General features: G+C 37.2%; 1 protein-coding gene across 1 annotated transcript in view; it reads right to left on the bottom strand.

The window, feature by feature from the left end:
* Positions 1-18,342: 18,342 nt before the first annotated feature.
* vipr2 (vasoactive intestinal peptide receptor 2) overlaps positions 18,343-27,688 on the bottom strand; it is a 74,024-nt gene continuing 64,678 nt past the window's right edge. The window contains exons 11-13 of the mRNA XM_031754411.2: positions 26,213-26,342; positions 26,070-26,111; positions 18,343-24,278 (exon numbers count right to left, since the gene is read on the bottom strand). Coding sequence (XP_031610271.2) covers positions 24,096-24,278; positions 26,070-26,111; positions 26,213-26,342 — 355 coding nt within the window. The 3' untranslated portion in view covers positions 18,343-24,095. The remainder of the gene's footprint in view (positions 24,279-26,069; positions 26,112-26,212; positions 26,343-27,688) is intronic.

Here is a 27,688-nt window from a genome sequence, read left to right as displayed (position 1 = left end):
GACCATGACTTTTGTGCTGCCCAGAGAATTTAGCGTGTTTTTGTTCTGTCAAAAAACTTGAAGGTGAATGGGTGCAAATATCTACAATTTTATCTTTTAAAGACTTTTGATGCATTTCCTGCATTATTGTTGAGTTTGTTTCCACAGCTGAAATCCATCCCTGGAGGCTGTGTTTGCAAGGCAAGTTTCACATCTCCCAAAAAGCACACCGAAGACATACATCTTTGTATAACCTACTGAGCATTCAACACATCTGTCAGCTGCTGTGTGTGTGTGTGTGTGTGTGTGTGTGTGTGTGTGTGTGTGTGTGTGTGTGTGTGTGTGTGCATGGAGTCTATTTGTTATTTTAAAAACAGAAAGACTCACATACACTAAATTAGAAAGAGAAAAAATTGGCACCAGGTGACGGTGAACCTGCTGAAAGGCATGCTCGGATCTTAGTAGTGAGTTCAACGTGGCCTTCCTGATTATCATGGCTAAAACAGCAGGTGGATCACAATGGAAAGCCAAACTGGAATCAGAAATGTGCAGATTCTCCAGAGGAGATCAGAGAATGTCCAGAAAACATAAAGACTCAAATAAAAGGACTCAGTTGGTTTGTCTAAGGTTGTTTTCCACAAACTTATAATAGATGTGTCCAGTATCAATTGCAGTGGAAGTGCTTATCTTACTGGTAGTTACAAAAAGCTGAGGCCCCAGAAACATAGGATGGAACAAGTACAGTTTTTGAGAAGAAGAAGCAGCTAAAAAACAGCCTGTAAACCTGCCCCGAGTTCTTACTGTGAACAGCTTTTGTCATTTTAACATAAAACCTCTTATAAAACTACGGCAACTGTTTATTGTTACCAATTAGGTTAATTTGTTGCAGTCTAAGGCAGATGTGTATTTCAAGAGTGTGGAAGGCAACATGATGAGCTAAATAACCTATATCTTTAAAAAAAGAGACAAATATTAGCTTGGAGGCCTGTCTGATGATATCTGTAATGTGCAAACTGGGACTTGGAAAATGAGATCATTTACTTTAAACTCATCAGAAGAAATATGCCACTTGTGAATTATTTAGGTCATTGTCATTCCCAGGGCATAAGTTAATACAGTTAATAATGTTTTGTTAAAGCAATTGGTGTCAATCATTTACCCACAAAATGTTTTTTGGTGGAAATGCTTCATGCACAAGTATTATTATTCCATATATTAATATTTATGTCAGTTTGCCAGTGTGAAGTGGTACCGATGAGAAACTGATATTTTTAATTAAATAATTTCTATACAGGGTGGGCCATTTATATGGATACACCATAATAAAATGGGAATGGTTGGTGATATTAAATTCCTGTTTGTGGCACATTAGTACATGTGAGGGGGCAAACTCCTCAAGATGGGTGGTGACCATGGTGGCCATTTAGAAGTCGGCCATCTTGGATACAACTTTTGTTTTTTCAATAGGAAGAGAGCCATGTGACACATCACACTTATTGGTAATGTCACAAGAAAAACAATGGTGTGCTTGGTTTCAACGTAACTTTATTCTTTCTGTAGATTCAATCTAATAGCTGTTAGCTCTTCGACCTAGCCAGAAGGTAAAGAAAGTAAAAAGTAAGTAAAAATAAAATGAAATAAATCAGCAACTGGACAAAAAAAGCAAAACATAAAGTCAAGGTCTCCTGACGGTCCAGTTTATTTCTTTGTGGTCAGTATCATCATGTTTGGTATGTCCAGGCACCAAACCAAGACAGAGGTGGCATATAAAACACAACACTGCATCAGCTTATATGGACCTGTGCACGCTCATTAATAAGAAAAAATGTTTCTACATTGTGAAAAAAATGTGACAACGCTGTCAGCTTTTACCAACTCGACTGTCTTCAGTCTGAACTTACTGAAACTTTGTTTTTCATCCTGTTATTAAAATTATACTTTACAAAGTTGCCTTTGAGCAAACATACTGCCCCACAAGTCTTGACCTGGATCGACCGAACTGGAAGCTGTTTCTCCATCTTGCTTTTAAGTTGTGTTTGTTTCAGACACTCCCTGAAAAGTGCCCACCTATACTGTTTCTTTCTTCCCCCTTTTCTCCTGTTTAATTCATGTACAGCGGGACACTTTTGTCTTTGGGGATGAGCAGAATGGTGATGTGTTCTTCCTTTGGGTTGTCCCAGTTTTGGATATTTGGAGAGACTGCAGACCATTTTGACTGCATACCACCCTTCCTTTCAGCAAACAGTATAAGTTGAGAGTGCTCAAGAATATGGGAGAATATAGAGGATGTAACCTTAAAAAGGCTTCCAGGCAGTTGTCTTGAAATAGTAATTTAACCTTGAGAGACCAAGTTACTTTAGAGACAGAGCAGGGATGTTTGTGACTTCATGGCTCTATTTGCATTCATCATACCAAAGCAGTTTCCTTTATCTGTTAAAGATGTTGTGTTTTTTAATGTAAGCACTTTTGATTTTTCATTTTTATGTTAAAACAAGCTTCATCATCACAGTTCAAACTGATCTTTGTGCCATATTTGGCTTCCTGAGAAGGGACTTCTCACTTGAAACTGGACTTGCTGGACACTTCATTGTTTACCAGAGATCAGTACCAGAGATATGGTATTTGGGTACATGTTTATTTATAAGGAATCCCATTAGCTTCCACAACAGTGGATGTTATTCTTCCTGGGGCCCAAACTATCAAATACAATCAAATAAAATATTACACAATAAAGTGGATACCAAATATCCGCATAATTTGGCTCTTACATCCACAGTAAGGTTTTACAGTTGTGAAAATATAAGCATATAAATATCAATAACACTAAAACAAAATACAAATTTCCATTACAAATGACATTGCCCTCTTACAATATTTACAATAAATTAAATTAAAAGCTGCCTAAATAGGCTTTTAAGTGATTTTTAAAATTATGAATAGAAGCCAATTCTCTAATTGCATAAGGCAACTTATTCCACTGAAAAGATGCTCTAAATATAACAGAGTTTTTCATAAAGTTGCTTTTAACTCAAGGAGTTAGTAAATTGTGGTTTGCTGAAAATCGTGTACTGATTATGTATTTCATCTGGATGCTGCAACTGAGCAGAAAAAAATATGGTGTGTTTAACAGTATTGCTTTCTTTAAAAATACAAGTAAGCCATAGTATAATTTAGCTTGTACAGAAAGCCAAGAAAGTTTATCATGCATTTTATTGATATTTTATCATGAACACCTTAACACTTTGGCCGCCTTGTTCTGATACTGAAGTTGTCAGATCTATCATTAATGACCAAATGGTTGAACAGTACTCTAGATGAGATAATACTAGGGCATTAATGACATTTTTCATAACTGAAGAAGTAATATAAAAGCTTTTCCTGGCCATAGCTATGCCCTGCCCCATTTTCTTAATAACATAGTCGATGTGCTGAGACCATGAAAGGTGGTGGTTTATGGTAACACCAAGTAATTTAATCTGGTGACCTGTTCTAATACCGATGCAGCTATGGAAAGATTTAGTTGTGGGCTGTTGACTAAGCGTACTCTACTTCCTATTAACATAGATTTGGATTTGGATACATTTAAAATCATGTTGTTTTTACTTATCCAGTCAAACACGTTCAGCAAATCTTGTTGTAATACGCTTGTCAATTCAGAGTTGCCACATGGTAGAATCATCAGGAGACATTACAAGATGAGATTTATCCAGGACATACGGCAGATCATTCGTGAAAACAGAATAGAGAAACGGACCGAGGCAGCAAACATAGATCAAAATATAGTTCAGCCAATTTCTTATTCAGCATTGTTAGAAAACAAACAAACTCTGCTGGTTCTGGAAAAATTCTCAAAGTCTCAAACACCTTAAACTTTTCATAAATAGCTGAAGGAATTAGGAAATGTGCTAGACTTAGAGAAAACAACGTTAAACAAAGCAAAGCTTAAACAAAGCTTTCCAAAAATCTGGTTACCCATCAGCAGTCTGATTGAAACACTGAAATTAATTTAATGATGTTACAGATTAATGATGTCATACAGTATGAACACTTCTAGCAAAAGTAATAATGTAATTTAGTCTGTCAGTCCATCACTGTTCTGTTTAACAATCAATGTGCTTTTATATATTTGTATTTTAGACCCATTTTGGTCACTTGAACTTCAAACCAGGTTTTTAATCCAGTTGTATGTCAGGAGTCAAATGCAGAACATTTAATTAAAATTACTGTTTTCTTTCCCGCCATTGTTGTTCTGGGCTTTGGAAACTGACTTTGTTTTGCATGCATGTCAAAGCATTTTGTGTTTTTTGTTTGCTGAAGTCTTTGACATTTTTGCTTTCCCCCCGACGCACTGGTGGCGAGTCGAGTTCAGCTTGTGAAACTGCGCAGCACAAAAAAAATGACATTTAAGCATTCAAAAGCAACACCTCTCTCTAAAAAGATCATGCATGTTAATGAATAATCCTCTGAACCTGCTGTCACGAGTACGAAGCTCCCCATTCAGTGAAATCTATTAACATTCAATATAAAGAAATGAGACCGTCAACGACTGTCAGGTTCACTCGGTGTGTTCACAAAGCCAAGAACAAAATGTGATCAGTTTTTGACACAGTGAGAAAAAAACATGATGTGATGCTAATGTAGAAATGATCCTTTTCTGTTTGCAAGTCTGCATTTGAGTTCACTGATTATGTCAGGGTGTGCTGAAAGAAGACCCAAATGATGGACACAAAGAGGTTAAAGAAAACAATCCTTTTATTGGCTGATGCAAAAGGCCTTCAAAAAGAAAGAGAAAAGAGTAGCAGATATTATTATCTGTCTAACCCTGGAAACAGTGAAGAAGACTCTCAAAGAGAAAGATGTGCATCCTTCCTTTTTTTTCTTTTTTTAAATTAGTTTTTAATTTTGTTTTAGCTTACTATAAATACCTTGGCAACTAGTCAACTAGTCTGTCACATAAGTGAGCCACCTAATGCGAAATAACCAGAGATTAACTTACAGAATCTAACAAAATTAGATTTTCATGCAACTTCAAGAAGGAAGATGTGTTCCATCATTTTCATTTCTCATTTCTCTCAGTGCACTACAGACCCAATAATTCCCTCTGAGCAAAAACTGGATCATCCCAAGGACAAAACACCCAAACACACACTGTGCCTACAGTGAGGAGCACTCAGGCCTTTACACTGGAAAAACCAGACAACCACTCCATGAATGCATGGCACAGCATAGGGAAACTGAATTAAACATAGCAAAACTGACTTTCACATTATCTCTTTCTATGTTATAACTCCTCCACTGATGAACCAACAACATCGCGACCAAAGCTGTCAGACTACAGAGTAGCAGTACCTCAATAGTTTGGCACTGCCCACAGCTGACAACAGACTCTCTGTGCAGGTAGAAGTCCACACCTGTTAGTGGACCTTTAACATGCTATGACCACTGAACCATAATTTCCCCTTCAGCTAGACACCTGCACTTAAAAGAGAAAGGACATTATTTTGAGGATGCCAAGGTTGATAGATGGTTTAAAAGAGGAGTAAAGGAGGGCATCTGTGTCCACCTTGGATGACCATCGTTGAACAGAACTGGTTGGTTAAGCATCAACTATCAGCCATCTACGATGAAGTCTTGAGATACTTTTCCAGGTGTTTCAACCCCCACTCACATCAGGTGACCTCAATAGCTGACATAAAGTCTTACAGAGGCTTCACATGTTTGCCCCGGTGATGATGACCCAACATTTTTCCCATCCTGGCACTTGACGACTAACATGATTGATAGTGGGTCACTGACCCTCAGGACAATCTCAGGGCTCTCCATGAGCTGTTTTACAAGTGAAAAAAAACATATTGATGAACTTAAAGATGCCTAGTTCTCTTTTTAAAGCACTCGAGATCACTACGACCTGGATGACTGAGAACCTACACAGACACGCTCCATCATCTTCTGTCTCCATTAGTTGTGGTGATGTGAGCTATTCTTAGTGTGCTTTTTTTCTTCATCCCGTCCATTTTTCCATGCTTTCAGATGAATCTCATTCAAACTTTTTTGTCCAATCAGCTATCTGACCACATTCTCAGAGCCAATCAGCCCCCTTCTTTAAATGCATCATATCTGTCTGCACTGTGCCTGTCAGTCCCTCTCAGGCGTCTGTCATGCAGCCCCGCTGGTCTCCACCTTTGCTTCCTTTGGGTTATTTACGGCATCTCATCCAAAGTCTCAATCAGCCATCTGCTTATGCCGCTCCATCACCACCCACATGTAGACTCCGGGGAGTCTAATCACCATCTCCTACCTTCATCTGTGATTCTGTTCTATGATGCTGCTTCTCACAGGAGTCTAAACACAAAATGTAGCATTTTGCATCTTCTCATTTTTAATTTACATTTTGACCTTTTCGTATAAATAATCATTCGAACCAGCATCTAACATTTCCTATATAAACTGCACAGCTCAGGGGTGGTCACATGAAATGCTGAAACCACACAGAAGTTTCAAGAGAATTTAATTAAAAAACAAAAAATGGCATTTATAAAAATACTTTAATGTGAGGGATATTCATATCTCCGAAATTATTGCTCATTTTCAATTATTTAGCGTTGTTTGATCACTGATGTTGTTTACCTGCAGACTTTTAAGCCTAACGTGCAGATTAATGCTGTCGCTGTGTTCTCACTGCAGGTTTTCTGACAAAAGGTGGACAAAGAAATGAGAATTTCAAAAGCGAGGAAAGTTTGTTACTAATTCATCCTTTGATAATACACATTGTGCTTGTTCTTTCTTTCATGTGCAACGTCTCTCTCTGGGTTGTCCTTCTCACATTGTTATGCTTTTTATTGCTAAGTACCATTTACAGAATAGCAGGAGAATTAAGAGAAAAATGTTTATAATTGTAAGTGGCTACTATAATAAACTCCCGATGTTATTAAATGTTAGATACAGTCTGTCTTGTACTTATTAAATCAGCAATGATAGTCCATGACTAAAGGCACCTTCAGAAGCTTTATAGGGCACATCTTTCCACAGAGAACAGAATCTCCTCTTTTTCTCAGAGCTCCCTGCCAGGAGGTACTAATTTGCTGTCAGACAGCTCTGAGGGACCATCCATAATCAGAGAAAAAAGATTCTTTCATGTGTGACAGCGACAGTGAGTGGTGATGTTATCCTGAGGACGCCAGCCAGGCCTGTGTGTGTGTCCACCAAAGACATATTGACTCTAACGCAGTCTGACACGAGAATCCAGCAGGCTTCACTGCAGTTACAACACAGACTTCCCATCTATCACTGAAATGTTTGATAGCCAATTTGGACTGAGTGTTTGATACCTTTTCCATAATCCATCCTCATCTTTATGGGAAACACACAACCAGAGACAGGCTGCAGCTCATTTTCATCCCGATGCATTCGTCAAAGTTTTTAGGTGGGCTGCGTTTCACTGTTACATACAGTGCCTTGACATACTGGTCTCCACAGTATTGACCACCAAGAGATACAGGCCGTGTTTGAGAAACCTGCAAAGGCTCTTTTACAGGAGGTGGTGGCAGGTTTATTAGTCAGGTCACAGTTTTGTCAGCCAGCTGAGTTTGGTTTGCATCACATTTGGACAGTTTGTGTTTTGACTTGGGTTCATCTTCTTCCACTTCCTTTTTTACTGTAAACAACACTTTTACTGGCTGACTAATGAGTTGGATCAGATTAGGGAAAAAACAAAAACAAAGCAATAGCATTCGTTGAGGTGTAAAAGCTGGAAATTTTCACTCATGTTATAACGTCACATGCTGCCACCAAAGGACAGCTTGCATGTAGGAGTTCATGTATATCAGAATCTTATTCTATCTTATATATCTATCTCATTTAGCCTATAGGAACACCTCATGACACCAGAAAACTTTGCAGTTCTTTAGATGTTGTTCTGGGTTCTTTTTTGGCCTCCAGGATGAGCTTGTTGATTATTCAAAGTACTTTCAAACAGTTTGTGAAGGAACAGAATTTAGATGAAAATGCTCACACAACAATTGGAGGAATGATAACTAGTGTGGTTAAAAATACTTTTTCATGTGAGCACTTTTGGCTTCATCACGTTAAGTTAAAAAGTGTAAGACCTGGAGGAAGTACAATATCATCGGCAGTGTGATGGTGCTGTGGACAGCAAGAAGGTCCTGGGTTCTCTCTGGGTTCTCCTTCCACAGCATAAATGGGCTCTTTTGCAAAACATTCTGTTTTACTTATACATTCAGTTGTAGTTTCATTTAAAAAGGATTCTAAAGATGCACATTTCACAGATTCTGTATGCACATGGCTTAATTTACAGCTCAGCAAACCAAATGGACAGTCTCTTTTTTTTCCTTTTTCCCCTTTCATTGATGTCCAAGATACACTGAATAGAAATGAGACCAAAATTGAAAAATCAGTATTACTCTCTTTCCTCTGCATACACAATATGTATTTCACTGCTGTTCCAAAAGAAGCTAAATTTAAATCTAAAAAGCCTTTTTGCCGTTTTCACTGCACTTGACACTTGTTCATTTGAATTTCTGTTCACTTTGCAAAAGGCTCACAGAGATCCTTGAAGAAAAGGATGTAACAGCCGGGCCAAGGTCAACAGAAACACAGAGAATAAATCTGACTTTCATTTGAATCGATTGGTTTGAACTTGCTCCAAGGTGATGAGGTAGAGTGTTGACTCGGATGATTGACAGTGGCCTGATAGTTGCAGGTTTGGCCACGGTCTCAGACACTTCTCAGCTGTCGTTGGCTGAAGCAGAGTGACAGCTCACCCTACGACCCCTCTGGTCTTTACCGTAACAACGTGTTCCCGCACGTGACCCTTGAACCCTGGCAATGTCAAGTGTCCACCAGCCAGGGACTGCCCACGCCGGGCTGTCAGACTTATCAACCATTCACTGTTGCATGCTCAAATACATGCCATCTCGTCCCCTCAGAGCGCTCTTAGACTCACATTATTCAAGTGACATGCAGAGGACACATCAGAGAAAACGTCTCCTTTTCTTAAGTGTTATTTCCGGTGTTCCAGTGTGACCGGGAGTGAGAGTGCTTTCAATACAGCACTGCAAATGAACCATAACCTCATATTTTTGGCTTCAGAAACCCAGATAAGCTGTTGTTCTAATTTTACAAACTAAACATGCCTGCTGGGAGGGTTTGAAATATTACATTACTGCTTGCTGATCAAAACAAATCAAATCCCACTTAGAGAAATGCAACCGTGCGTTGATAAATAAAAGTCTGGCTGAAGGCTGTGTAGAAAAGAAAGAGATTGGCAGAATTTCAAGAAGTCACAGGCGTCTAATATCCGCTCCCTGCACCTGCTTATGCAGTGGAAATGATGCATTTTGAGAGATAATGGCATCCATCACATCACGTCCTCTCTCATTACATCCTGTCAGTTCATATTAACAGATACCAACACAGAGATAAAGCTGTAAGTGTATAAAACACTATTACAACTCACAAAAATAAATGACCTGGTTTTACTGAACAGTAGATGACAGTAGATGACTCATAACTCATAACAGTTATATGGATGCATGAGTGTTTTTTATGATTGTTTTCAAGCATGTGTTGCTTTCATTTCACAGACACAATAGAGAAATACTGGATTTACAGGGAGTTTAAACTGTATGATAGTCATCACAGACTAAATGGAGAAAATGATCCTAATATAAAACCTTTGTAAATACTAATTTACTGTTAGAAAACAAGGAAATGATCATTTCTCTACTAATCTTTTATATATTTGCAAAACATCAGTTACTCCAAAGTTACAACTGAGGTTATTATTAATCTTTGTAATAAATGTGATGTGGTGCATCTAATAAACATACTTTATATGCTATTATAAAATTGAAACCAATCTTTTAATACCAGTTTTGAATAAACATGTATATGCAAGCAGGTGGGATGATGGTGGGTGAAAAAGTGAAGTGAAGACTGAACCTGGATGCTGTTTTGTTTCATTCTTATTTCTCCAGCTGTTTCTTACATTTAGACATCAAAACTGTGTTTGAACTAGTTTTTAGGAGAAAATGGTGATTTGGGTCAAAATATGAAGGGTTTGGGAGTGAAACTGGTCTCATTATTGCCAAAATTAAGATGCTACATGATCCTAACTAAAGGACACTCTGTATCTCTGAAACTGAATTATTGTTGTTGCTGTTGTGTATTGAATCAGCAAAATCACAGCCATTGATGTGTTTCACAAGAGCTCCATAAAGTCATTGAAATGTGTTGTTAATTTGCAGTGGATTTATTTATATGAATTAACTGGAGTGACCTATATAGGCCTTTTAAAAAATAATTTAACTTACATCAAATTCCCAATGAATTTACAGTCAGTGAAAATACAGACAAAGATCTCTTTAATGTAGCTGTGACTTGAAACAAATATTAATCAAAATTCATATAAAGTGGAGACAAGTCCCACTTTGATCATCCAGGAGACTGTGCTTAATGTCTCATTTTTCCACTTTGTTTTGTTTTCTTGTTTATGCAGATTCATTTTTATTTTCTCTTGATTTTACTTTTGCTTTCACTGGCTTTTTGCTGAGATTCAACCAAAGGAAACTACTTGGACAGGTTTAGTAAAACAGTGTGGTTTTGGTTAAAATGGTAAAACCAAGGAGAATAAAAATGCTTTTTATATAGTCAAATAAAACAGTTTAGTATCAGAACGTTTAAGTTTTATAAATCCTGTTTCATATAATGCTATAATGCTAAATGAATCCCTGAGCATGCAGGGAAAAATAGCTAAAATAAAGTAATCAAGGCAAGTTTATTTATATAGCACAATTCAACAGCAAGGTGATTCAAAGTGCTTTACAGAGACATTAAAAACAAAAACAAATAAAAGGCATGATTTAAAATTGATTAAACAAACAAACAAACAAAACAGTATATGAAATCAAAAATTAGAACAGTAGATAAAATCAGTAGTTAAAATGTAAGTTTTGAAAGTACATACTGATGTAAACTCCTACTTGCAGTGTGGAAATAGTTAAACATGTTTATGAGCAGTCAGCACTCAGCTACAATGCTGCACTTCATGCAGGAGTTTTCTGCACTGTGGCTGAACCTATGGACATGTAAACATGAAATGTCCTAGCTGACCTAAAAGTGTCAGAGCAGTTTACACAAACAAATGAGATGCAGTGACCTTGAACCACGAAGGACAAGAATTTCTCTGCCACTGTTTTTGTCATTTTATTCTCTGTTTTTTCTTATGAATCAAATATTTCCCCTAAACCTCCTGAGATGTACGTGAAATTCACAGACATGCAGCTGCTTGTTGGACCTAGCCCGGAGCTCATTGTGAAGTGTTTATTCTATGTAGGCACATCCAGCATAAATAATTAAAAACAAGGGGTTCAAGTAGTTAAAATGTATGAGGTGTTAGCCTGAATACAATGAGAAATTAGGATTTGAATAGTGATGTATTCTGAAATGCAACAGTAACAGCTGATGTGGCCAATTCAGAATATGTTGCCCACAGCAACAATTCATTTTTTTTAAATGTAAGGAAAACAAACTTTCAGTGTGTTATGTTTGGTTTCTTTCCCAAAGTTGGAATTATCTGCACATCTAATACAAGCAAAACATAGAAAAAAAACAAAATTCCTTTCTGTCATGATCTGCAGAGTACAGAGCACAAATATGGTGGTTTGTGAGGACCCAAGCACAGATATATGCAGATGCAAACTGGAGTAAACAAAAGCAACCCATTTAGTAGGCAGTAAAAAAGAAAGGTGACATAAAATCCAAAAGAAAAGAAATAATTCCTAGTAACAGAAACCTATACAGGAGGAAGAACTCTAGGAAACAGGACCACTGACTTACAGGACACAGTAGGAACAACATACAGACACAAGAGTAAGTTGAACAGGACACAAGAGAAAACTAAATAAGACAAGAGACTAACTAGAAACATGAATAACAGAACTGGGAAACAGACCCAGGACCAGGACACTTTCCTCTTAGTATGGTACGTTACTATCAACATCAGCAGTAGACGTCAGGTGGATTAGCTTTTATGGGAAGAATTCAGATTCCTCTCACATGGAACTGACCAGACTCCTATTTGCATTAATGAAGGTGTTTACTATAAAAACTGGAAAGTAGTTATTTTCTAACACAATTAGTAAAAGCTGTAATCAGAGCAAGCTGCTTTAAAAGCCAAAAGCTTGCCTCCCTGTAAGTAGAAATTCATATTAAAAGTCATAAAAATCATACTTCTAAAATACAAAAACCTCTAAAAAATAGATTTACCTGTATTTCTAGATTCAGTGGGATTTGCATTTTCCCAGAATACTTTTGTTATTTGTGTCAATAAAATTAGCTTTAAATCATTAAGAATTGCAAACTTTGCACTTGACTAACCATGCTTTAAAATTAGTATCAAAGTAATTCATCACTAATTATCAGTACATTCAAATTTATTGGATGTCATTGAAGAACATGACATCAAAACCTGACACAGAGGTGAGCAGCAAATTCCAAATTAAGTTCTGCAAAAAAAATCCAACAAGTAAACATAATAATTGGAAAAAGATAAATGAAAAGCAAAAAGACTCACAAGGAGATCAGAAGCAGACAGGAAAACACAGGACAGGAGGTGGATTAATAATAATAATAATAATAATAATAAATTTTATTTAAGAAAGCGGCTTTCAAAACACTCAAGGACACTGTACACAAGCAATAACAATTAATCAAGAAAACATAAAAAACTGAGGGAAAATAAGTTTCAATGTAGGGTCAGCATCCTCTGCTTTACAAAAAGCTGACACTAATTTACACTGAGTCTGGAAACAAACGTGTCTATCTGCAAACAAAAAGTGTAAATAGAATGGCATTTATGAGGTACTTTTCCAGTTTAATCTGAACGCTCAAACAATCTTATATTACAGCGCTCAGTGTCTGACTACGGTGCTTCTATCAACCAGATGCACACGGTTGTAGTTCATTATCTTGCCTACATGCAGTCTGCATGCAGCCTGTAAGAGCTGGGGTGTCAACATGCATAGACGCCAGTGTCAATATGGATCTGTTAAAAAGGCTGCTGGTGGGAGCCACAGTTGGACCGCTCTTTACTGAAATTTAAGGAATCAGCAACCAAAGTGCTCCTGAGATGAAAGTCCCAGTTAAACAGATGTTTGGTGCAAACAGATGGAGCAGCCAGATGGCTGACTCCTCATGCGTACTGATCTGTTTCTCACTAGTTAACCAACTGCTAATTTGAAAACATGCCGTTTGAAATGTGGCCAAAGGATAATTCAAGTGGAGCTGAGTGAAGGAACTGAATGAGAAAGTGACACCGTCTTACTGCAGTGATTCCATCCATGAGGAATAACGCTTGCATGCATTCTAGATGCAATTTTAGGACAACACAGCAGAATAATGACCCAAATAACAAAGCACACAAAGCAACAGATGTGTTTAAACAGGAATGATCCATATTCACACAAGACATGAGAAAAGACCAAGCCTGCACATGTCTGAGTTTTCAGGCATTAAGTGGCATAAATCATCTGTCAAGAAAGTTAAATATGGATTTGAAAGGGTTTTAAAGTTATGCACTATGATGGAGTTTTTAAACACAGTTTTAGGCTTGAATTTGGCTGAAGGCCAGGGGTTATCAGAATAAGGGGTAGATTGTATGGTATGTAAAAGATGGATACAGCCAGTGTGATGCCATCTATCAAGCTGAGCGTTGCTTCTGTCATCATCATGTTTTGAAACCAGATGTGATGAACGAGGGGCGGCTCTTACTGGAAAACCAAGAACCACTTATTTATAAGATAGGTCCACCCTAAAACATGCCCTCCTTTATCAAATGCTAAACACTCATACAGACCACATATTACAAAATCATGACTTAAAGACTTAAAGACCATAAACTTATCTGAAAGTGTTTGGTCCAGTCACAGTTCAAGGCAGCACAGAGTCATTTTCCTACTGATTTGTAATACTAGGTGGGGAAGAAGAACTCAATTTCAAACTTACAGTGGTAAAATGCTCATTGACTTTGACATTCTGATATGCTTGTCCCAAAGTTATCACAGATGTGTGTAAAAAATAAATAGAAACAGAATAAAATGCAATCTCAAAGACTCATATTTCATATACAATAGAACACAGAAAACAGAACAAAAGCTTAAAGTGAGAAAGTGCACCATTTTAAAAAAGACTGGTGCATTTAAAAAGAAAGTAAATGGTACGAAAAAACAATTTGCAACTAATTAGCTTGATTGTTAACTTTTCATTAACATGATTGGACATAAAAAGAGTATCTTAAAGAGGCAGTTTCTCAGAAGTAAAGATAGTAAAAGACTCAACTATTCACAATGTGGGTTAAAAATATGTATATGAAAAATTACACTGTGACAGTTAGGCATCTATATCAGTTACAGTTAATTAAATATCAGAAGTCAGTTAAATGCCTTCAGGGTTGAATGTTTTTGACATTTACGTTACAGCCTGATTAACACTGTTCACTTCCTCAGTCTCCTATTTTCATTTTTGCCAGCTAAAGAAAATGTTATAAAGAGTCAGTTTCCCCCTCTGGAAGAGCGTAGTTTTCATGCACAACAACCAGCGATGTGAAGCCAAGTGCTCAGTCATCACCCTAACAGGGACCCCCTCATCCAGCCAGCCTGTTCCCTCCCAATTAGCAGCATCTTTGCCTCAAGTCACTCTGTCAGCTCCAATCAAGGCAGCCCGTCTTCTCAGAGATGACTGAACATCCAGCTCGCCACCTCAAGGCTGGGCTCCAAGGACGAACGAGCCAACACGTCAAGAAGACATGAGAATGGATAAAAGTGAAGAAAACATGGGGAAATTACTAAAAGCCTAAATATTTTTCTTTTTATCCATGTGTGTTCCATCTCTGAGTCATTCATTTTTAACAGGACTGGGAATTTTTGGAAGTTATAGCTGTAAAACTGTAGTTCATTATCTTTTTAACACTAGTGTTTTGTTAGACATGATGCTTGTGTAGATCAGATGAATTTTACAGCTTCAGCGTTAAGTAATCTATGGTTTATTTCCGATTACTTATAACTTATCCCTAATATGTTTTGCATGGCATTATTTAAGTGGTCTAGCGGGGTGAGCAGTGATTGTTGACTCCCAGTTGAGCTGTAAATTAAATCACAGTGTTGTGGCATGTTTGCACGTGTAGTTTAAGTAGCATACAGGGGAAAATGTGCTTAAAAATAACTGGAACAAAGTTTCCAGACTTCTAACACAGTTTTAATCAGATTTGACTCGTGATTATTTTCATGCAGTTATATTCCTGTGACAGTTAAGATGAAAGTTATGGCTCCTGCTCTGTTTATTTTGCTATTAGCACAGTTTAACCACCAAAGGATTTCCACAATGGCTTCTGAGTGCTGAAACTTGCTTCAAGAAGGACTTTGGTATATACAAATGCAATATTTATGATAACTCTGTTTACCCTGATAGCCAGGTATTAGAGTGGGATTTGGCAGGTTGGGGAAGCCTGAAGCTGTTTTTAAAATTTGAGAAAATCATGTCTGGATGCTTTTCATAGCTGCTTTTTCTCATACAGCAGGGAACATCTGGCTTCACATGCTTTCTCATTACTGGAAATACTCCCCCACTCACTAGGTGCAAATGAACGATATAATCAGCAGCGCTACTCACATATCGACACAATCCAACATCACACTGGCTTTTTACTATGGTTACGGGGCAATTAATCTTCATCCGACATTTACAGTCTGACGTTCATCTCTGGCAGATGACGTGTAGAAAATTTCAACGCATGTGTGAAAGCAGACTTTCAGCGAGTGTGAAAAACATAAGCTCTGGTTTGATCAGCTGACCTGCGCTGATGCTGGCTCAGGTGTTTACTGCTCTGTGGATTTACCAGCTGCACTCTACAAGACAATTATCAGCAGATATTACAACTGTTATATATAGATATGTGCTATTATGGCTGCTTCAGGTGCCTAGCTATAAAATAAAAGTATAAAGTTTGGCACACTTTATAATCAAAACCATTAACAGACTAAAACTCAGACTGATGACTACTAACCTAACAGTAGCCCACCCTGCATTAGGTCAAGTTATATTTATTTTAAAGTACAACACCGTATGTCAAACAAAAAAATTGTTCCCTATTCTCACAGAGAAAGAAACATACACTAATAAAGTGGCTGGCTTATTAAAAATCTAAACTTACACCATTGCTTTTTCAATTTTTTGTTCTTTTTCCATCTTTAAGATTAAAGTTGTCAGACTATGTCTGTGAAGGTTCTCAGTCATCCAGGTCATCGTAGTGTAACGAGCTTGGAAAGAAAAGGACTAATTTAAGTTTCTTGAAGACGTTTCATCTCTCATCTGAGAAGCTTCTTCAGTTCTAAGAGCAACTGAGACAGAGATGTTCACATGTTGAACAGAGAAGACAGATGATGTGAAAGACTGAGCGACCATCTTTGAACAGAGGCGGAGGCTTACGACACCAACTGTCTGCCATCTATAATCCTGTTTTGAGATCGCCTCCCAGACGCCTTAACGCCCACTCACATCCTGGACCATCTGATCTCAGGAAATTACATGAGAGGGTGGGGTTAGGTTTCACCAATGGGTTCACCTGAAACCTTGGCTGATTGTGACCCACACCCATTTTCACACCTTGGCTCATGTGATTAGGTAGAGGATCAATAGGAGGTCTATGACCTGCTAGGGGACACTCCCATAGGCATAAAATCTGGTACTCTCCACCAATTGCTCTTAGAACTGAAGAAGCTTCTCGGATGAGAGGTGAAACGTCTTCAAGCAACTTAAAGAAGTCCAGACGCTTTTCTTTCCAAGCTCCTTATAAAATTGTCAGGCATTTAACTGTATTAATAAAGTTTTTTGACATTATTTTGTACAAAACTATCAGATTTTTGTGTCTGTTCATCAAAGGTCTTGAGCCCACATTAAATCCCAGTCATAGCTCCTTAATGCCTACAGTTTGCATAAAGCAACAGTGCCATCTTTGTGACTTTGTGTTTATTTAACTCAGAGACATGAATGCACGTCTGGTCCTGCATGTTGGATTGTTGATTGAAACTCGCAAACACTTATCAGAAAACCTCATCAGGACTCGGGCGGCTCAGCTGCAGCGCATTTAATAGTTTGTAAATGTAGCTGCAGACGTCATTTCGGTCCAGTCGATGTTTCATACAGCTGTGGTGTTTATTCTTCATTACCACCCAGACAAATATATATTTAAGATATTTAGTCATCCAAACATGATCAATAGATCCAGTTTGGTGAGTGAAATCAGCTGAAAAGACTATAGTGCACAGCACTTGTATTCATGACTAGTTTCTACCAAGATCAAGTCGACTAAAGCGTGTAATCTACACAGTCATTAGTTCAAAAAGCCCTTAAAACTGAAAATTTGGACTTTTCTTCAGTTGAATTTTAAACTTTTTAAGTAATGTTAAAAAAATCGATTAATGCAACAGGGCTCTTCGCTCTGACGGTAAGCAACCACATATTGGTTGAAATTCTATTCACGACTCTGTTACTCAAGCACAATCTACAATATATAACAAGTCATGGCACAGATCATGTAATGTGCATAATATGTCTCTTCCATTTAATTGATCGAATATTTCTGTTTCTTTGAAAGAATTCAGTATTTGTGCCTGAAGCATGAGATGAAATCCATGATGCATTACTCTAATTAAAATCCGTTAGATGTGAACTTCAGCTAAGGAGTCAGACTGACCACAGTTCACTGCTCGTGCTGTTTTTCTCTTATCTGATGAGAGGAATTCATCCTAATTAGAGGGCAGATAAAGGACATTTGTTAGACAGCATTGTGTAAGATGTTTGGACCACCGATACAGCCTGTTTGTTTTGACAATAATATCATTACCCAACTCAAACAAACAATCATCTTCATTGCAGCTTTCAGATTTTAGCAACGTATAAAAGAGCAGTTCGAGACTACATACCTTCACCAACACTACGCAAGAACGGAGTCCCTCAATCTGGATTAGTTTATGATATTATTTCCAAGATTTTAAGAAAACAAAAAATTTGAAATGTTGAATTTTGCCCTATGTGGGAATGTTAAAAAATTCATCTAACTAGAATTTAATGTATATTAAAAATATAAATATATTAAAAAGAGTGTAACCCAGGATTAACCCAGGATTTCATAAGCTTGTTATGGTGTGTTTACTTGTTAGCTAAGTACACATCCACGGCGAGAAACCAAAGTTGTTTTAAAAAAATATTGTTTTGTTCTGATCAACCTTCAACTGCTGAAACTTTATAAAATATAAAATAAAACAGAAGCAAAGAAAGCAGTGCACAGAATCTGTTTATTTATTTATTTTAAATTTTCATTCAAGTTGTGCTTCCATTTCAATGTCCTTGTCACATGTTTGGATGTCTTTTAAAAGAAAACAGTCACAAATTTCCAACCACATCAATCAACAATGAGCTGCAAAAGAGTTCAATAGGCTAAAAATAACAATATTGGCAACACCGCATTTGAAATGTGCTGAAGGAGAGACTGCTTGAAAACATTTTAGGAATCTTCTTTTGGGGTTTTTGAACCACAATGGAGAACTGCCTTTAGTGAACATGGGGTTTTATAGGTTGGTACATTTGGGTCCCAAATAAGAAAACAGGTAAAGGTAAAGACCAATTCATGGTTTCTGTGGACTAAACTCAAACAAGCAGATCTGAACATGTTATTTAGATGTGCACTGGAAAAGGCGCCTATCGTGAATATGGTGAAGACTGGATATTTTTAAAGTTCATTATAAAATGTAATATGCCATAAATGGATACCATAAAGTACACTCTTTGCATGATCTGCAGAAGCCGACACATCAAATTTTAACCTTTTGATGGTGTAATGGTGCACCACCTGTTTTTTATGTGCAATCTTGCTAAAAGAGACAGACACACACACACGAATAGCAACCAAAAACAAGACGTGTAAGTGTCATCAATAAAATATACACGGTGGAATAAATATATGGTGCACAAACTAGGTTTTTATGTTAGTTTTCTGGCACATATTCATTTGTCTCCCTCTGAGGACCCAAAATTTGGGCTGTGCATGAACTTCTTCACAGCTGGCTATGTGGACCCTCTTCAACATGGAAACCATGAACTGGCCTTGAGTTAGACTATCTCAAAAATGAGTAAATTACAATAAGGCCAGTAGCCACTGTTCTCAGAAGGAATAAAAGCTTCCACAACATCTATACTGCTTGGCTCATTCCTGTTTGACATGAACATGGTATCAGCACTGAAGGAGGCACCAACTGCTAACTGCTTGGATACGCTTTAGATCAGGAGTGTCCAGCTCCAGTCCTCGAGAGCTACTCTCCTTCAGCTTTTAGATGCATTCTGTTTCCAACACACCTGAGTCAAATGAATGGCTTGTAACCAGACCTTTGCCAAGCTTGGCATGCTGAAGAGGTAATTCAACCATTTCATTCAGCTGTGTTGGAGTAGGGATGCATCTAAAAGCTGCAGCACCAAAGCTCTCGAGGTCTGAGCTTGTGTAGATACTATAATGGGTTCAAAGATTTTAAAAGTACAGGAAAGTTTTCAGAGTCTTTGAATCACTTGGGGCTATTAGTAACAATGATGATTACACAATTTGCAAGCTTTTGAATGGTTTTGGTTCAGATTAGTTTAAGGAAGAAATAGATAAAGCCAACCTCAGTGATTTCAAATGATTTTGAACTGCAAACAAGTTTGGCCCAAGTGTCTAGAATTTTCAATGTATTAAATGTTATCACCCATAAACCATGTTACTGTCATTAAGGTGGACAGAAAAACAAGCAATATTAAATAAAATGCAAATTTCCAAAGAGTTACATTCACACAGTGCAATGCTTACAATGGTAGCCTTTATCAATCATCTTTTGCATGACATTCATGGTGTCTAAGTACAAATACGATCAATCGACATGATTCGTAGCATCATGTCAGTCAACATTAAATATGAATTCACTCGGCAAGCCAACACTGTGTGTTGTATATGGTTTTGTAGACTCTCAAAGATTTGTAGTCACATAGATGTTAAATGACACACTGAGTAACATAGTGACATCTTTTTAAGGTACTTGGTAACACTTTCATTAAGGCAACAGCTTTGTTTTGAAACTACAACTTACATTTCTGCACAAATAAACGTGTTTGTTTAGTTAAATTAATCTACATTTATTTCAAAGGATGATCACTTGTTTAAATTGTTATTTAAATATGACCAGGTATAGCTTCTTAAGTGGGAATATTTACTGATTTAGCTTCTCTTTAAGGAAAAATAATTGTTTGACAAAATCAGCAGCAGCTCAGCTAAAACCTTAGAATGGACACCTGTACCTACCTGCTACTAAAACTGTTAAGAAATATCTTAGACTAAATGATTGCTGTGTTACTTTACAGCACAACTTCACAACGCAGCTCATCTTTTTTTGGTTTGTGAGGACATTTCATCTCTCTTTCAAGAGGCTTGTTCTAAAGCCTAACAGAAAGGTCCAGGTATTTAACCCCTGGTGGGGTTGTCCTCTTGGAGGTGGTCCTGAGAGTTACTGACCCACCCTGGAACTGTTTGAGCTGTTAAAGGTCTCACCTTTAACAAGGCATGAATCCTTTGCCCCACCTTGCAATCATCTGTAAATAATGTGACTTGAGTCGAGGTGGGAGTGTGGGTTGAGTTGCCTGGTGGGGTTCTCAAGACAGCATTCTAGGTTACTGAGAACTGAGTCTGTCCTGTTGAGCTGACTCTTCTATGTTGTACCATGGATCTGACTAGTTGTAGGTGGATGGTAATGATGAAACAGAGGGATGACATTTCTTCACAAATCAAAAAGTAATCCAGTAATCCAAAGTAACTAATTCCAAGTACTTAAAACTACCATGAACTGGATTACTAAGAAACTACAAAGACATGTTACCATGAAGAACACAGTAGTCATTATCTATACTATTCATGCATGCTTTATCTTTTTGCCTCCTCTTTCTTCGTCATTTCCTTTAATGTTCCTTTCCAAATTTTTTAACAAAGCACCATTTGCATCACTGATGACTTATTAGAGACTCCATACAAGTCTAGCCTGCATAAAGGTCTAGATCCTGCATTGGTAGAATTCTTATAATTTTTCTTTCGGTGGACTCAAACCATAGACAGTGAATCCATGCTGCAAGTCTTCTCTTTAGGCATCTCCCTGTCTAATAAATTCCCATAAAATAAAAGCATGCATCATACATTACTAGTAATGTAATATATAGTATTGTGTGTCATATCTGCTGATATGCAGAGGATACCATAAGAATATTATAAACAATAATTGCTATAATAACAAAACCAGGAAATTTCAAGACTCTTCTCTGCCTCAGTGTTGTTTACCCTGCAAAACACATTGACATAAGTTTGGACAAATATCTGATCTCCTTCTATGTTCTTCAAACTTTATGAACCAGATTATTTGCTGCTGCAAGTATGACTTTACCTCGATGTTTATGTGTATTTTATTAACTATATTTTGTTACACAATGCAAGAACTGAATTCTGATTTAAAATATAGGGACACACACATAAACTAAACTTAAATAAAAAGTTTGAAGAGGAAACTACTAAAAATAATTCTGTATGCCTTAAATCAAGTGTCACCAGAACTTTTTGTATTGTGCTGATCATTAAATACAACATGTTTAAGAAAAATATAGCACATTGCAAAAAGCAAAAGTTTTCATTTTTTCGTGTTTTGTCTTGACAAAATATACAATTAGAATCTACAAGAAATCACACGTTAACAGCCATTTACCAAAAGCAATCCAAAAAGGCAAACACTGAGGATTTCATGCAACTACCACAAAACACTGGCTGCATGAATAAAACCAACATAAAGTGAAACATTTCATATTTACTTGTATCCACCAGGCACTTCTGCATTAAGTGGTGACAGCCTGGAGATTCTTCTGCTGAAGCAAATTAAATGTGTTTTGAAGCAAATTTCTATCATATAAACCTGTTTTTATGTAGTTTTAAAGACATCATTATTTCCCAACACAGGCTCTCACGTACATCTTGAGATCGCCTGTTAATTAAATGACATCTTTAAAGTGCTCGTCTGCGTTGTGTGTTTAGAGCAGGTCACCGAGCACTGTGTCAAAACCATCAGAGCATGGATGAAGAGTTTGGAGCATGCTCAGGACTCCTCAGTGACAGCAGGTTGTTGACTGTGCATCAGAAATGACAGTGTTTTGGGGAACAGTTTGGATTTAAAATTGGTACAAAACAACCCTGTGTTTACCAGTGGTTTTGTTTTCTTAACCATAAGCCCAGAAACACTGAGCTCATGTGCTGACCTGGGTCAAAATGCTTTTTGGACTTATTCTTACCAATAATTTTAAGTATCAAATGGGTGGGTGTGGCCACTGTGGACCAGTAAATGATTCACTGAAGTGACAAGTTGTCACCTTTCCCTGCATATTTGTAAAAAATCTATCATCAAATCTGACCTTCATGTGAAATGGTTTGAAAAAAATACAGGAGAAGCTTTTTAAAAGAACAGCTAGAGACACTATAAGGAAAACCTAATGGGTAAAAAAATATTTGCAAATCAATTTTTTACAACTTGATTTTTTTTTAATTTTTTTTTTTACCTAACCAAGTCTTTCTATTTAAATGATAATAAATTTGTTAGCCATGTTCTCCAAAAGGGATAACATATGTTCAAATCTGGGTTTGGAGACAGCTGTGGTAAAAAAGCAACAACAATGATTTGGTACTGGAAGCAAATACTGTGTTAAAGTTGGGTTTGGACGCAAGCATTTCTCACTGATTTTGGAAATATTCCCAATATGCAAACACAACAGCAACTGGCAGGAGGGTGGTCAAACACAAAAGACTTTAATCAGGAGTTTGATAACTTAAGGTGCTTTACAGAGTGACAGCCAGCCAGGAGCACCAAACAACAGGAGAACATTTGGAGGATAAGACTCTATTTTTCTAAGACAAACACCATGGAGAGGGAACAGATGGACTCAATCAAGACAATAATGAGAACAGGAAATTAAAAAAGATTGGAATTAAAATCAACCACATTAAGAACATTCTTTCAAAGCAGGGATTAAACTGCAACAGGGTGAGGAACAAACTCACACAGACACCTGCTGGGAGACAGACACAGGCTGGGAGAACACAGGAGCACATGGAAAAGGATGGAAAACATATAAGAGGAAAGAACTAAGATATTTGCAGTTTTGCAGGTTTTAATGACAGGACTGTCACTTTGCTGTGTTATTGCATACAGCATGCACGTTCTGGAAACTAAATGCTGACACGGCTACCATGAATTTCTGGTCAGTACCAAACACAAAAGTATTGCAAGGTTTCCCATAGCCAATGTATTATATTTTACAGCAGTATGGCTCCAAAATGACAGCCTTAAGACTGCAGCACAGTATTACCAGCGGTGTTAAATCACACAGCAGGCAACAGTTATATAAAGGTTTGTATACTGAAACAGTCACCTGTTATCCTTTCTGTTAAAGACGGCAAAAATTATTATTTTTTATTTTTTTTGTATTTTTTGCAAGTGCCAATTTAAAGCCTGCAGCACCTAGATCCGGCTGTTTCTATTACACGTATATGTTTGTTCAAAAATATTGATTTTGATGCATGCAACATTCAAGTATACACATTTTATATCTCATCAATGCACAAAGCTCCAGGTAAAACAGCATAAACAGGACGTTGCACATGTTTTTCTCTGCTCACGCAGCTGACATCACAGCATAAAAACTAAAAAAAAAAAAAAAAAATGGCTCTTAGCAGCAAACACAGTAAACCTCACAGGACAGATCTGAAAAGCTTTTGATCCACTAATGAGAAACTTGAAGGCTTGCAGAGGTTTGTAAAGCTAAAACCAAAATCTGCACTACAATGATGTGCAGGTCCCACCCATGTGGTACTTCATCTCAAAGTACTACTTTTTCCTCTTTTTTTGTATGTTTCTAATAACTTTGTAAAAACTATTCGACCCAGGTCAACTTGAAGACTGCATTTGTTTTGTGTTTTTGTAGTGTTTGTTTGCATGTCAAAGCCCCTCGTGTTCTCTCAGCACCGAGGTCTCTGTCTGCAGAATGGACTGGGTTCGGGAGTTGCTGTGAAACTGCACCATGTGCTGTGAACCGTTTCTGGAGGTGTTGTTGTGGCGATTCCTGCTCAGGCGACAGTTCAGACACATGCTCCGCCATTTTCTTTTTAGCTCACCTTGAACCTTCAGAAATAGTGAAAACAAAACAAAAAAAAGTAATCTGCATCGATTAAACACCAATTTAGATCCAAGTTTTCTATGCATCTCATCTGCTCCTTCTGGGAGATACTAAAAAATGGAAGACACTTTGGAAGACCTTTATTTATCTGATGTGATGATGAATTTTATCACGTCATGACGAAAGTGAGTAAAAATATATCTAGATTTAAATATTTTTAAATTCTTTTGCATTGGCGTCATGATAATGTTTGTAAAGTGAGTAAACATATATCTAGATTTAATTGTTATATTTTCGAAACCAATTAGAGTTACTAGAATTCCACATTTATCACTGATTCACTGGTCCAGTACAAAAATTTAACTTTGTTTTATCGTTCTTTTATTGAGTCTGTTTTATCCTTTTGTTTAATGGTTTGGTCAGACCTCTGTTGTACTCTAAATCAGGGTGAACAGGATAGGTGAGCCACAGTCTTGTTTAGCCTCCTGTACTCTAAGCAGGTACAGAGGATTTATCAATCTTAAAAATGGCCTAAGGGGTGAATTTCAGTTCCAAACAGAAGACAAAGCGTTATAAAATAGCTTTGTCCCGTTCTGTCACTGAATTAAAAGAACTGTTTTTGATTCGAAAATATTAAAGTTACTAGAATTCCACAGCTTTTTATTTCAGGTATGTGTGTTTTCAGGGACTGAAAAGCAAATTTCCTTGCTCAAAGATTACCTGACCTTGACCTTGAAGACTGAAAAGTCATTTCCTTGCTCAAAGATTCCTGGAAAAGGAACGTCTTACAAAAGGTACTTTTATTATCATGTTTTGATCCATTTGGTCCAGCAACATTTGGTATGATTATGTCTGATTATCTGTATGATCATCTTATATAAGCCAGGATAAATCAGCCTGCTTAGTTGTTGGAAAATTCAGTTTCCCATTCCCCAAATTCTGTTGGAGCTCGGGGCTGAGGAATGGTGGCAAGAAGAATGCTGTGAGACCAAATTTACAAACTCTTTCTCAGCATTTGCATCAATGAGCACCTTCCACTTTAAGAAAAGAACAAGGAAAAGATGCTTCTTGTTATTTTGTATCCAGCTGATCAAATTGCCTGAGTGCCATCTTAAATCTATAAATACTTTCCTCCTTTTTGATATCTGCCATTCATCTTTGTTTTTCTCCATATTCTCCGTGAGTATCCATGGCGAACATAAAACTTCCCTACAGTTCAATCACTACCTCGTTCCAAATATTAATCACACATATCAGTTACATGCACAGTAATTATTTTGGATCCCAGGCAGCTTCTAGATCAGGTAGAACTGATTGAGCAGAACTTCCTTCATCTGTCAAATTCACCACTCACCAGTATTTATGGTAATGTAATGGAACACATCATGATACATCCAATGATTTTACATAAAGTCAAAATTACTAATGAATGGAGTCTGACTGGCAGATAGAAGAAGGACACTCAGCAATCAACACTTTGCAGATTTTAATTTTAAACACTTTGAATAAAAAAATATACGTCAAACACTGAAACGCTGGAAAACATTTTAGCTCCAACACATTTAATTTGATGCTTATTAAATGTTTCTATGAAAGATTGACAAAATTAAACTTTTCTTAAACAAGCACGCTATCAGTTGAGTACAGACAAATTTATAGATAGATTTCAAGAGCTTTTCTATTTTGCCTCCCAGAAATCACTTTCATTCAAATGTTTTACTGTTTAATCAGTTTGACTGCTCATTAAAATGACTAAATCCATACTTTGTATTTTATCAGTTCACCTGATAACTTACCTCACTGTTCAGGAAACAGTAGAGAATGGCCACGACCAGACCCTAAAAAAAATACAAACACTTAATCAAGTAAACTTCTTTCAGAAAAGTTTTAGAATCGCTGCTTTAAAGGATCAATAAGGTAAAAGACACTTGTTCAGAACCTGAAAAGATCCAAGAGCCAGGTCAAAAAATATTTTATAATCTTCTGCGATGGATTCACTGAGAGTCACGAAGACCACATAGTGGATGCCAAACAAGGGAATCAGCAGGAGTGTAGATTTGGCCAGCCTCCTGAGAGAGAAACAGTCATATACAATTATTTTATGACACAATTTAAGAATAAGATATGGTGCAGTGTTTCTTTTAATTGTTCATCAACGAGAACAATGCAATAAATCAGTTAATCATGGATGACTAGTGTGCCTAATTCGTCTGACACAGATTCTTTTGAAGGGGGTCCAAACATACTTTGGCATACTCGGCTCACCTGGGCTATAAAAACAAGTCTCTGTGTTCAATCTTTCTGCTGTCTCAAAGTGAAACATAAAAATACACCCAATGGCAATGTGAGACAGTGAAACAGTGGAAAGATCTAAGGAGCATGGAGAGAAAAGCGTCTGGACTTATTTAAGTTGCTTGAAGACGTTTCACCTCTCACTGAAGCTTCTTCACTTCAAAGCTCAAATGGTGGAAAGTCAACGATTTACGTGAACACAAACAAAGAAGCCTGTCGGACTTTTTAAAAACTGAGCTCGAACTGTTCTCTTGCATTGAGATAACTCGCTGTGTCTGCTGTCCAGGGTTCTGCTGGGAGGCTCACACCATCAACAAATCTGATATCAGAAGTAATCTTTCCAAAAACTCTTTACATCCCACTGCAATCAGACTACTAAATGCACCCATCCATCTGTGCTCTAACACCACGCTTGCTCATGAATATGGATTTGTTTCCAAGGTAATACCAAAGTATTCCCAAGCCAATTAAGCCAGTCAGTTGTAGTGTTTCCCAGTTATGCTCCAGGGTCTCCTCCTGGCTGGACATGCTTGAAAGTCCTCTGTTAATTTGTCTTTATTTATTATTTTATTTATAATATATGTTATTCTATTTCTTTGTGTATATATTGTATGCATATTCCTCTTTTTTTGACTTGTCACATTTTAGTAGGACTTTAATAAATTCTTAAAACTTTGCCATCAACCTTCTTCTGTGTTGACATCTTCAGCACTGCTGCTCCACAAAATCAAGGATCTGTTAACTACACTTTGTTGCTGTTTGGCATCAGTTTGGCTCATTTAAGGAACTTTCTTGGATACAATTCCTATTTGTCTCTTTCACACTGTGATTATGAGTTCATAGAAAACCCCATATAAAAATAAATTGACATTGTTGGGCAAAGCCTCTCAACAGTGGAAATCTCAAAAAGTAAGTAAGAAAAGTTGCACTTTTCCGCGTGGCATTAGGATACAAGCGGACAATCAAACTGCTCATGCAGCACACTCCCACAGAAAACGGTAAAATCCTCTTTTCCTGCATCACTCTCAAGCTGTCAAGTGTCAGCTCAGTCTTCACCTACACCTACAAGACATCCTGCAGTGAAACAAATTGGGCTTACCCACCACCTCTCGCCACTAAATCG

This window comes from Oreochromis aureus, linkage group 18, assembly GCF_013358895.1.
Source record: "Oreochromis aureus strain Israel breed Guangdong linkage group 18, ZZ_aureus, whole genome shotgun sequence".
NCBI classification, from domain to species: domain Eukaryota; kingdom Metazoa; phylum Chordata; class Actinopteri; order Cichliformes; family Cichlidae; genus Oreochromis; species Oreochromis aureus.
The sequence above is the reverse complement of the archived record's forward strand: the minus strand, read 5'-3'. Positions and strand labels throughout refer to the sequence as shown.